General features: G+C 41.3%; 2 protein-coding genes across 2 annotated transcripts in view; one reads left to right on the top strand and one right to left on the bottom strand.

The window, feature by feature from the left end:
• Positions 1 to 12,166, top strand: part of LOC123747816 (venom protease) — a 469,133-nt gene that overhangs the window by 246,944 nt on the left and 210,023 nt on the right. The gene's annotated exons all lie outside the window — the stretch shown is intronic.
• LOC123750386 (sphingomyelin phosphodiesterase) overlaps positions 1 to 12,166 on the bottom strand; it is a 114,807-nt gene that overhangs the window by 78,637 nt on the left and 24,004 nt on the right. Inside the window, exons 3-4 of the mRNA XM_069319450.1 lie at positions 10,014 to 10,214; positions 3,169 to 3,339 (exon numbers count right to left, since the gene is read on the bottom strand). Coding sequence (XP_069175551.1) covers positions 3,169 to 3,339; positions 10,014 to 10,214 — 372 coding nt within the window. The remainder of the gene's footprint in view (positions 1 to 3,168; positions 3,340 to 10,013; positions 10,215 to 12,166) is intronic.

Genomic DNA, 12,166 nt, shown 5'->3' on the forward strand with positions numbered 1-12,166 from the left:
CAATAAACTAGTATTATGTATGTATGTATGTATGTATGTATGTATGTATGTATGTATGTATGTATGTATGTATGTATGTATGTATGTATGTATCTAACAATAAAATAATCTAGCATGAATAACTCGGGTCAGAATGGTGCTCGAGCTTCAGGAGTGCCTCACTCAGTGTATTAGGAATGAATAATCATACTGATGTTATCTGCACGTTATTGCTATCCGATATTAACAAAATTGTACTCAGATTAAATTATATATTGATGTATTGTTTCTTAGTAAAGTGTTAATTGATCAGCTGTATTATCAGTCACCTGTCAGCTTGATTCACCTGTTAATGAGTCAAGACTCTTCACAGAGTGACGAAGATGATGGAAGGAAAATAGTCTGCAAAAGCGAATTGTTTAAATAAATTAAAAACTTATTTTCAAAATAAAAAATATGAATAAAAAACAGTTATAAATGTTAAGTAAATATTTCATTATACCATCAATATTTCTGGGTAAAATATTATTGGATTAAATGTTCAATGAGTTTTTTTGTTGAGTTGCATAAAAATAAAGTTAATTCCGACGTGCAAATGCACTTTTAAAGGTTAACGTTACATTGTTTGAATTGTAAAATGTTATATGAAGATTATTGATAAATTGAGCTCAAGATGCTGGGTTATACTAAAACTTGAAACCCTTGCTCGAGAATAATTTTGGGGGTGGTATTGTGGTTGAGACACCTGTAGCTTACCAATCCATTTGCATCCTAGCTGACATCTGTGGTTGTGACGTTACCAATGAGCACCTTAGCTGACATCTGTGGTTGTGACGTTACCAATGTGCACCTTAGCTGACATCTGTGGTTGTGACGTTACCAATGAGCACCCTAGCTTACATCTGTGGTTGTGACGTTACCAATGTGCACCTTAGCTGACATCTGTGGTTGTGACGTTACCAATGAGCACCCTAGCTTACATCTGTGGTTGTGACGTTACCAATGTGCACCTTAGCTGACATCTGTGGTTGTGACGTTACCAATGTGCACCTTAGCTGACATCTGTGGTTGTGACGTTACCAATGTGCACCTTAGCTGACATCTGTGGTTGTGACGTTACCAATGTGCATCCTAGCTGACATCTGTGGTTGTGACGTCATCAATGTGCACCTTAGCTTACATCTGTGGTTGTGTCGTCATCAATTTGCACCCTAGCTGACATCTGGGGTTGTGACGTCACCAATGTGCACCCTAGTTGACATCGTTGGTTGTGACGTCACCAATGTGCACCCCAGCTGAAATCTGTGGTTGTAACGTCACCAATGTTCACCCTAGATGACATCTGTGGTTGTGACGTCACCAATGTGCACTCTAGCTGACATTTGTGGTGTTGAGTCGGAGCGGTCGGCCGAGCGGACAGCACGCTGGACTTGTGATCCTGTGGTCCTGGGTTCGATCCCAGGTGCCGGCAAGAATCATTGGGCAGAGTTTCTTTCACCCTATGCCCCTGGTACCTGGCTGTTAGTCAGCTGTCACGGGCTGCTTCCTGGGGGTGGAGGCCTGGTCGAGGACCGGGCCGCGGGACACTAAAAAGCCCCGAAATCATCTCAAGATAACCTCAAAATTGACGTCACAATGTGCACCCCTATCTGACATCTGGGGTTGTGACGTCACCAATGTGCACCCTAGCTGACATCTGTGGTTTTGACATCATCAATGTGCACCCTAGCTGATATCTGTGGTTGTGACGTCACCAACGTGCACCCTAGCTGATATCTGTGGTTGTGACGTCACCAATGTGCACACTAGCTGATGTCTATGGTTGTGACGTCACCAATGTGCACACTAGCTGATGTCTATGGTTGTGACGTCACCAATGTGCACCCTAGCTGATGTCTATGGTTGTGACGTCACCAATGTGCACCCTAGCTGATATCTGTGGTTGTGACGTCACCAATGTGCACCCTAGCTGATATCTGTGGTTGTGACGTCACCAATGTGCACCCTAGCTGATATCTGTGGTTGTGACGTCACCAATGTGCACCCTAGCTGATGTCTATGGTTGTGACGTCACCAATGTGCACCCTAGCTGATATCTGAGGTTGTGACGTCACCAATGTGCACCCTAGCTGATATCTGTGGTTGTGACGTCACCAATGTGCACCCTAGCTGATATCTGTGGTTGTGACGTCACAAATGTGCACCCTAGCTGATATCTGTGGTTGTGACGTCACCAATGTGCACCCTAGCTGATGTCTATGGTTGTGACGTCACCAATGTGCACCCTAGCTGATGTCTATGGTTGTGACTTCACCAATGTGCACCCTAGCTGATATCTGTGGTTCTGACGTCACCAATGTGCACCCTAGCTGATATCTGTGGTTGTGACGTCACCAATGTGCACCCTAGCTGATATCTGTGGTTGTGACGTCACCAATGTGCACCCTAGCTGATATCTGAGGTTGTGACGTCACCAATGTGCACCCTAGCTGATATCTGTGGTTGTGACGTCAGAGAGATCACATTCATTCAAACACAAAAGATTTGTGTGTTTGATTATTTATCTGTTGGCACGAGGAACACAGTAATTATCTTCACACCCGCTGCACCTCACATTCCCCCTACTCCTCATTCCTCATACACCTCACACCCACTACACCTCACTTCCCCTACACCTCACTCTTCATACAACTCACACAAATCAAATCAAATGTTTATTTAGGTAAGGTACACACATACAAGAGATTTTACAAAGAGTGATGGATTTATAGATAGGGCTAGTACATACAATGCCTAAAGCCACTATTACGCAAAGCGTTTCGGGCATACCCGCTACACCTCACACCCCCCTACACCTCATTCCTCATACACCTCACACCTGCTACACCTCACTCCCCCTACACCTCACTCTTCATACAACTCACACCCGCTACACCTCACACCCCCCCTACACCTCATTCCTCATACACCTCACACCTGTTACACCTCACTCCTCCTACACCTCACTCTTCATACAACTCACACCCGCTACACCTTACACCCCCCTACACCTCATTCCTCATACACCTCACACCTGCTACACCTCTCACAATACAACTCACTCCCGCTACACCTCACACCCACTACTCGCACTCGATATTATTTACTCTCTGACGGTCGCAACTGCTCATTCTCCTCACAGCAACATACCTGACGACAATCCTGTTGAACTCCCGTGACCAGGTGCGCTCGGCCTCCAGTATGCCCGGCGGGACGTGGCCTAGCAGGTGAACCAGCTCCCCTGAGGCCTCTGCTCTGTTCAGCTGCTCCTCCAGCCACGCCAGCTCCTCCCCGGGGTCCTGCGAGTCCTCTACCAGCCACCTGCCAGTGACAGCTTTCCAGGTCAGCAGTGTGCCAAGTCCTAGGCCTTAACATTTACAAAAATACTCATGCTCTTCATATGATCCTGAATCCTAGTGTAAACATAATATATGCATTAAATCCATGGTTTGGGAGATCACTATAATAATAATAATAATAATAATAATATAGAAGCCAGCATTATACTGTTGCTGTGAGTGACACTCGTGAGCACTTTTATAGTTTATCAGCCCACTGTTCATACGTCTGCAGACGTCTGGTTGTTCGTGTAACTGAAATAGAAACCTGTCCCTTCTGGCAAAGTGGCCCTGTTTTGAACATTTTTGGAGGTAATTAATATCACCTCCCACCTAGGCCCACAAGTGCCTTCAGACATGCTTCTCTTTTTTATTTAATGTTATAAGTAATAATTTAGTTATCTTTAACGACAATAAGTCTCCCTGAAAAACATTAAGTTAATAGAGAATAATATATAGTTTATGAGTCAAGGGAAATGCATTATTATATGCAGGAGTGTTGTGTAGAGAAGTGGGTGACGTGTGTGGGGGGGGGGGCTTGGTTGTATGGCACAAGTCCCGTACACATATTTATGTATTTTCATAACCCCTATCCCACCCGCCCCTAACCCCCTCCCCATCCGTTCCTTCATTCTCCCTCCTCCCATCCCACCAATTCCCCCCCCCCTCATTTAGCCCCTCATCTTTTTCATAAAATAAAATACTGGGGAGCAATTAAACTATTGCATGTGTTTAAATAAATTTTCTTTCTGATTACGAAAAACTCTTCGGACTTATCAATCCATATTTCACACTTGACCACAATGGAATCTGTGAGAATCGGATGAGAAAAGTGTGAATAATTAGTAACATTTCCTAAGTCATTTAAATTTGGTTTACCCAGACATGCCTATGTCCGTCCTCTACCCTAGACCATTCCCTCTACACATTTGCATAAAGCTAGTCCCAAGCCTGTGGCCTCGAATTTGACAGTCAAATATTCTCTCGTATAGTATATTAATGGGGATACTCTGTATTGCCCAGGTCTCTGTCTATCTGTCCATCTATCTATCTATCATCTACCTATCCATTCATCTATTTATCAATACATCTCTCTATTCATCCATTTATCCATCTATCGATCCATCCATCTATCTGACCATCTTTCTTTTCATCTACCTATCCATTTATCAATAAAACTATCTATCTATCCATCCATTCATGCATCTACGTACCCATGTATCCATCTACCTGGCCACCTATCTGTCCATGTATCTATTCATCTATCCAATTATGAAACCCATCTATCAATCTATTTATGCATCTATTCATATATCCTTTCATCCAGTATTTTCATCTATCATCTTATTATTTTCATCTTTTTTTCACCCGGTATTCATCCATATTTTCATCTATCAATCCATCTATATCTGTCTATCTATTCATCCATTTATCCATCTATCTATCCCAGTATTCATCCATATAACCATCTATCACTCCATCTATATATCTGTCCATCAACATCTGTCTACCTATCCATCTATCTACCGCGGTATTCATCCATATGTCCACCTATCAATCATCTATATCTGTCTATCTATTCATGATAGATAGACAGATCGATCGTTCGTTCCGCATTCAATATTTGCTTGAACTCCTCTAGTTGTGCTTGCGGAGGTTGAGCTTTGGCTCTTTGGTCCCACCTCTCAACTGTCAATCAATCATGTTCTAGTAATGAATCCAGAGAAAAGTTGTCTAGGCATCCTGACAGCACGATTCTTGTGAGTTTTTCTGAAGGGTCCAGCTTTTCCAAGCACACAGATTTTTCCTTGCTGGACTGTTACTGTTTGTAATAAGTTTTTTGCAGTCTGTTGGTCTCGCGGAGTCATTATTATTTTTCCTTTCAAGTTGATTATGATAGAAAGTTTGAGTTTTGGCTGTTCCTTTTCCATTGTCGTTACTATTCCATTTCCGTGAGGAAAGTCGTCTGTCTCCATTATGTTGAAAGTTAGAAGATATGCAGAGCCCACAGGCTGGTTGTGTCCTTATTTGTCTTATAATGTTGCCCCTATGGCTGTGCTGTAAAGAGAAGTACATTGTCTGACACTGGTTGGTGTGAGACTGGTGATATCCTCTCCTGTCTCAATATGTTGTCCTGTGGCTGGGTTGTGGAGAAAGAAACATTGCCAGACACTGACTGGTGTATAACTGGCACTGTCCTCTCTAGGTCCGTTATGTCTGGTGTTTATCTGGAAGAAGCACTTGGTGTAGCCTCAATAGCAGTATTCGTCTGTGCCTGCTACACCTCGGTCCACTGTCTCTCGTATGAAAACTGCTTCCATTTCCTATTTCTATTTTACTTCCCCTTGACGTCTCCACGTAGTGAGGACCAATTTACTGCCCTAACTAATGCCTGAGACACTCCTAGGCCTGGATAATTTAATTCCCCGCCAAGGAGGTCGTAAAATGATTCCTCCAGGTGGAATCAGGGACACGTTACACCTACTTGAGCGGTTTGGTTATCCTTTCCCTTTCATGCTCAGCTCAGTACACCTACTGAGGTTCCCCTTTCTGGCAATGTCCGTAGCGTATAACCTCCCCCTTCAGGGTAGGACTCATAATGACCTGGTTATTTATACGGTCTTAACAATAATGAAAATAATCGATCATAGAAAGTTAGGCAACGAGTGTGGTATGACAGTTTTGGGGTCGCCTGCGTACTGTGGCTCGCACAATACCAACCAGCTGGACAGCAACTAATCAACAATATTGTTTATCCACTAATTGCAGACGAAATCAGAAAAATTTCCTTCCAAATATGATATACTCTGAGTCTGAGTAATGATGTGCTCTTTCTCACAATACAGCGATGATTTGAGCTTGGGGGTGCTCAGAACCTTAAATTTTAGATAACAAAGCCGAATGTGGCCTCCAATACCAATAGCGCCAGCAGCGGATCAACTAATAAGTGATGGGGAGTAGAAGCCTTCAAACTAATACTTCATGGGAATTAAGGAGCTGCAGAACTAATAAGTGATGGATGTTAAGGAACCTCGGAATTAATAAGTGATGGGTATTAAGGAGCCTCGATACCTATATGTGATGGATGTTAGGGAGCCTGAGAACTAATTACTAATGAAGTGTTAAGAAGCTTCTGAACTAATAAGAGATGATTATTGGAACTAATTGGAACCAAGAGGAAGCTTGGAACTAATAAATCATGGATGTTAAGAAGCCTGGTGACTAATACATGATTAGTATTAATGAGTTTTGGAACTAATAAATGGTGGGTATTAAATACCTTCGATATTAATAAGTCTTGAAAGTTTAGGAACCCCAGAACTAATAAGTGATGGGAGGTTATCATGAGGTTATCTTGAGATGATTTTGGGGCTAAGCGTTCTCGCGGCCCGGTCCTCGACCAGGCCTCCATTTTGTTACACATCCCCAGGAAGCAGCCGTTTAACTCCTAGGTACTTATTTATTACTAGGTGAACAGGACCATTAGGGTGAAAAAACTCTGCTTATTCTGTTGTTTCCTCCTCTGCCAGGGATCGAACACAAAATCTTAGAACTACGAATCCCGAGCACTGTCCACTCAGCCGTAAGGCCCCAATGTAGAATTGGGCTGCATGCAATGAAGCCAATGGGCTTTTACATTCCATCCCAATGAGTTGTAGAAGCCTCAAAATTAATCATACTTGGGTGTTAATAAGCTTCCGAACTATTTGGTGATGGGTCTTAAGGAGCCTCGGAATTAATTAGTGCTGGGTGTTAACGAACCTCTGAACAAATAGGTGATGATGTGTTCAGAAGCCTCAGAGCTAACAAGTGATTGGTGTTAAGGAGTCCTAGAACAAATAAGTGATGTTATAGAACCTTATACCTAGTAAGTGATGAGTGTTAAAAAGCTTCAGAACTAATAAAAGATTGGTGTTAGGGAGCTTCAAAACTAATAATAGATAAGTGTTACTGAGCCTCGAAACTAATAAATGGTGAGGTGATAATGGACCCTTCGAACTAATAAGTCATAGTTGTAGAAGCCTTCAAACAAATAAGTGAGGGGTTATAAGGAGCCACAGGACTAAACAGTGATTGGTGTTAAGGAGCCTCAGAAGTAATAAGTGATGGGTGTTTAGGAGCCTGAGAATAAATATGATTGATGTTAAGGAGCTAAGAACTAATAAGTGATAAGTTTTTAAGGATCCTCGAAATTAATAAGTGATTGAAATGTTAAGAAGCATCAGAACTAGTAGGTGATAAGTGTTAAGAAACTTCGTAACTAAAAAGTGATGAGTGTTAAGGGGCCTCATAAGTCATAAGTGATGGGTATTATTGATCCATGGAACTAATAAGTAATGGGTGAAAAATAATTAGTGATGGGTATTAAAAACCATCAGAACCAATGAGTGAAGGGTGTTATGGAGCCTCGGAACAAGTAAGAGATGGTAGAGGTAAGAATCCCCCAAACTAATAAGTTATCGGTGTTGAGGAACCTTTGAATTAGTGAGTAATTGTGTGTAGAAACCTCGAATCAAATAATTGATTGGTATTAAGGACACGCGACATTAAGTGGTGGTGGGTGTTAAGGGAAATAATAGGTGATAGCTGTTAAGGAGCCTAGGAAATAATAGGTGATAGCTATTAAGGAGCTTAATGAAATAATAGGTGATAGCTGTTAAGGAGCCTAGGAAATAATAGGTGTTAGCTGTTAAGGAGTCTAGGAAGTAATAGGTGATAGCTGTTAAGGAGCCTATGAAATAATAGGTGATAGGTGTTAAGGAGCCTAGGAAATAATAGGTGTTAGCTGTTAAGGAGCCTAGGAAGTAATAGGTGACAGCTGTTAAGGAGCCTAGGAAATAATAGGTGATAGCTGTTAAGGAGCCTAGGAAGAAAAACTAATGGAGTGTTAAGAAGTTCCAGAACTAAGTGATGGGTGATAAGAAATCTTGGAACAACATGAAATCTTGTCATGAGTTGTAGAAGTCTCCAAACAAATAAGTGATGGGTGCTAAAGAGCCGCAGGAGAAGCCGTAAATACCAAAACTCTGATAAATTTTAAAGTACAACTGGAAAAGCTTAATAAGGCAAGTGGGGAGACCTTCCAGAAGCCTCCGACTTCCTGTCCTCGTCGAGGCCACCAGCGTTAGTGGCCTTCAGGTAAATTCAGGTAATAAATGATTGGTGTTAATCATTCTCGGAACTAATCTCTGATGTGCGTTAAGTAGTATCAGAACAAATAAATGATTGGTGAAAAGAAGCTTTGGAACAAATAAGTTTTGAGCTGTTAAGAAGCTTCATAACTAATAAGTGATGACGTGTTAAGAAACCTTGCAGCTAATACTAGACTGGTGTTAAGGAGCCTCATTATTAATAATAAGGAAGTTTTATGGAGCATCAGAACTAGTACGTTATGGAGTATTATGAACACTTCAAACTAATAAGTGATTGGTGTTAAAGAGCCTCGAAGCTAATATGTGATGGTGGTTAAGAGGCCAGACACTAGTAAGTGATTGGTGTTAAGGAGCCTAGGAACTAATAACTGATGGATGTTAATGAGGCTCGGTACAAATAAGTGTTAAGAATCCTCTAAACTATTAAGTGATGGGTGTTAAGAATTTCTGGAACTAATAGATGATGCGTCTTAAGGAGCCTTGAAACTAATAGGTGAAGGGTATTAAGAAGCCTCGGAACTAATAGGTGATGGGTGTTAAGGAGCCTAGGAACTAATATGAGTTTTGTGCTATGATGTCTTGGAACTATTTAGTGAAGGGCGTTAAGAAGCCTCAAAACTGATAAGTGATGGATGTTAGAGAGTCTCTTAATTAATAAGATATGAGAATCAGGAAGCCTCAAAATCAGTAAATGAGGGGAAGTTAATGAGTCTCAGATGTAATTGGTAATCGGTGATCAGGTCCCTCTCAACTAATAAGTAATGAGTGTTAACAATCTTCAGCGCTAATAAGTTATTAATATTAAGGAGCCTCAGAGTTAATAACGATGAGTATTTAGGAGCCTTGGCACTAATAAATGATGAGTATTTAGGAGCCTCACAACTAATAAGTAATGAGTGTTAAAGAGTCTCAGTAATGATAAATGACATGTGTTAAGGAACCTCAGAACTTATAAGTGATGAGTGTGTTATGGAGACTTTGAGCTAATAAAAGGTAAGTGCTAAAGAGCTTCATATATAATAAGAGATGGGTCTTCTGAAAACTAGAAACTAATAAGGGATGAGTGTTGTAACAGTGAAGTAATAAATGATAGGTGCAAAGGAGCCTCAAAGCTAATAAATGGCGATCGGTGTTACAGAACCTCAGAACTATTAAGTGATGAGTGTTTAGAAACCTCGAAATTGATAAGGAATGGTGGTAACAAGCCTTATAACTAATAACTGATGAGTGTTAATGAGCCTTGGAATTAATACGAGATGAGTGTTTAGGAGCCCCGGAAGTAGTAGGAGATGAGTGTTTAGGAGCCCCGGAAGTAGTAGGAGATGAGTGTTTAGGAGCCCCGGAAGTAGTAGGAGATGAGTGTTTAGAAGCCTCGGAAGTAATAAGAGAAGAGTGTTAAGGAGCATCAGAACTAAGAAGTGATATGGGTTAAGGAGACTCAGAACTAATCAGTGATTAGTTCGAAATGGTTTGGAACTAATAAGACTTCAGTTTGGGCACTCACAGATTGGAAGAATAGCCGAACATGGAGTTGAATGAGATAATCCTGAAGCCAGGTTGGAGCAGAACCGAGTAGTAAGCGGCCCTCGTGACGGTGGAGTTGTCGAGCTGCGGCACCAGACGCGACCACTGCCGTGCCAGCTCCTGGTACAGCCAATCTGCGCTCAGCTCTTCCGGAGTGTCACTGTCGTCTGGGTTGGTGAACCTGACCATCAAAGAGAAGAAAATGAGGATCAGCTTTCACTCTCCTTATTGTTAATAAGTAAATCGAGGAATAACTAGCTCCATTGTTATATATATATATATATATATATATATATATATATATATATATATATATATATATATATATATATATATATATATATATATATATATATATATATATATATATATATATATATATATATATATATATTAGTATATTTTGGTAGCAGTCTTTCCTGTAGACATATATTATTAAATATGACCGAAAAAGTAAGATTAATAATTCTAACACGAATTTTCTCAATCTTTCGTACATTACGCTTCACTGTTGGAGGTAAATCAAAAATCACTTCTCCAAAATTCATTTTTATTTCTAGTCTGACGCGACACGGGCGCGTTTCGTAAAACTTATTACATTTTCAAAGACTTCACAAATACACAACTGATTAGAACGTATCTCTGATTTTATATCTACATTTGAGTGAGGTGGTAAGGGTGATGTGGCATTAACACAAGACAGAACAGGAGGGGATATTAATAGGGTATTAAAAGTATCAACACAAGACAGAACAGAAACAATGGGTATTGAATAGAAGTGTTTTTAGAAAGCCTATTGGTCCATATTTCTTGATGCTTCTATATTGGAGCGGAGTCTTGAGGTGGGTAGAATATAGTTGTGCAATAATTGGCTGTTGATTGCTGGTGTTGACTTCTTGATGTGTAGTGCCTCGCAAACGTCAAGCCGCCTGCTATCGCTGTATCTATCGATGATTTCTGTGTTGTTTACTAGGATTTCTCTGGCGATGGTTTGGTTATGGGAAGAGATTATATGTTCCTTAATGGAGCCCTGTTGCTTATGCATCGTTAAACGCCTAGAAAGAGATGTTGTTGTCTTGCCTATATACTGGGTTTTTTGGAGCTTACAGTCCCCAAGTGGGCATTTGAAGGCATAGACGACATTAGTCTCTTTTAAAGCGTTCTGTTTTGTGTCTGGAGAGTTTCTCATGAGTAGGCTGGCCGTTTTTCTGGTTTTATAGTAAATCGTCAGTTGTATCCTCTGATTTTTGTCTGTAGGGATAACGTTTCTATTAACAATATCTTTCAGGACCCTTTCCTCCGTTTTATGAGCTGTGGAAAAGAAGTTCCTGTAAAATAGTCTAATAGGGGGTATAGGTGTTGTGTTAGTTGTCTCTTCAGAGGTTGCATGGCTTTTCACTTTCCTTCTTATGATGTCTTCGATGAAACTATTGGAGAAGCCGTTATTGACTAGGACCTGCCTTACCCTACAGAGTTCTTCGTCGACTTGCTTCCATTCTGAGCTGTGGCTGAGAGCACGGTCGACGTATGCGTTAACAACACTCCTCTTGTACCTGTCAGGGCAGTCGCTGTTGGCATTTAGGCACATTCCTATGTTTGTTTCCTTAGTGTAGACTGCAGTGTGGAAACCTCCGCCCTTTTCCATGACTGTTACATCTAGAAAAGGCAGCTTCCCATCCTTTTCCGTCTCGTAAGTGAAACGCAGCACGGAACTCTGCTCAAATGCCTCCTTCAGCTTCTGCAGATGTCTGACATCAGGTACCTGTGTAAAAATGTCGTCAACATACCTGCAGTATATGGCCAGTTTCAAGTTCATGTCGACTAAGACTTTTTGCTCGATGGTACCCATGTAGAAGTTTGCAAACAGGACACCTAGGGGAGAACCCATGGCGACCCCATCTACTTGCTTATACATGTGCCCATCCGGGCTCAAGAAGGGTGCCTCTTTAGTACAAGCTTGGAGTAGTTTCCTCAGAATACTTTCTGGCATGTCAAGAGGAGTACAGGCTGGATCACGATACACTCTGTCGGCTATCATTCCGATTGTCTCGTCCACAGTTACGTTGGTAAACAGCGATTCTACGTCCAACGAGGCTCTTATCCCTGTGGCCCGTGTGCCCCGCAGTAAGTCCA

The sequence above is a fragment of the Procambarus clarkii genome, chromosome 93, assembly GCF_040958095.1.
Source record: "Procambarus clarkii isolate CNS0578487 chromosome 93, FALCON_Pclarkii_2.0, whole genome shotgun sequence".
NCBI lineage: Eukaryota > Metazoa > Arthropoda > Malacostraca > Decapoda > Cambaridae > Procambarus > Procambarus clarkii.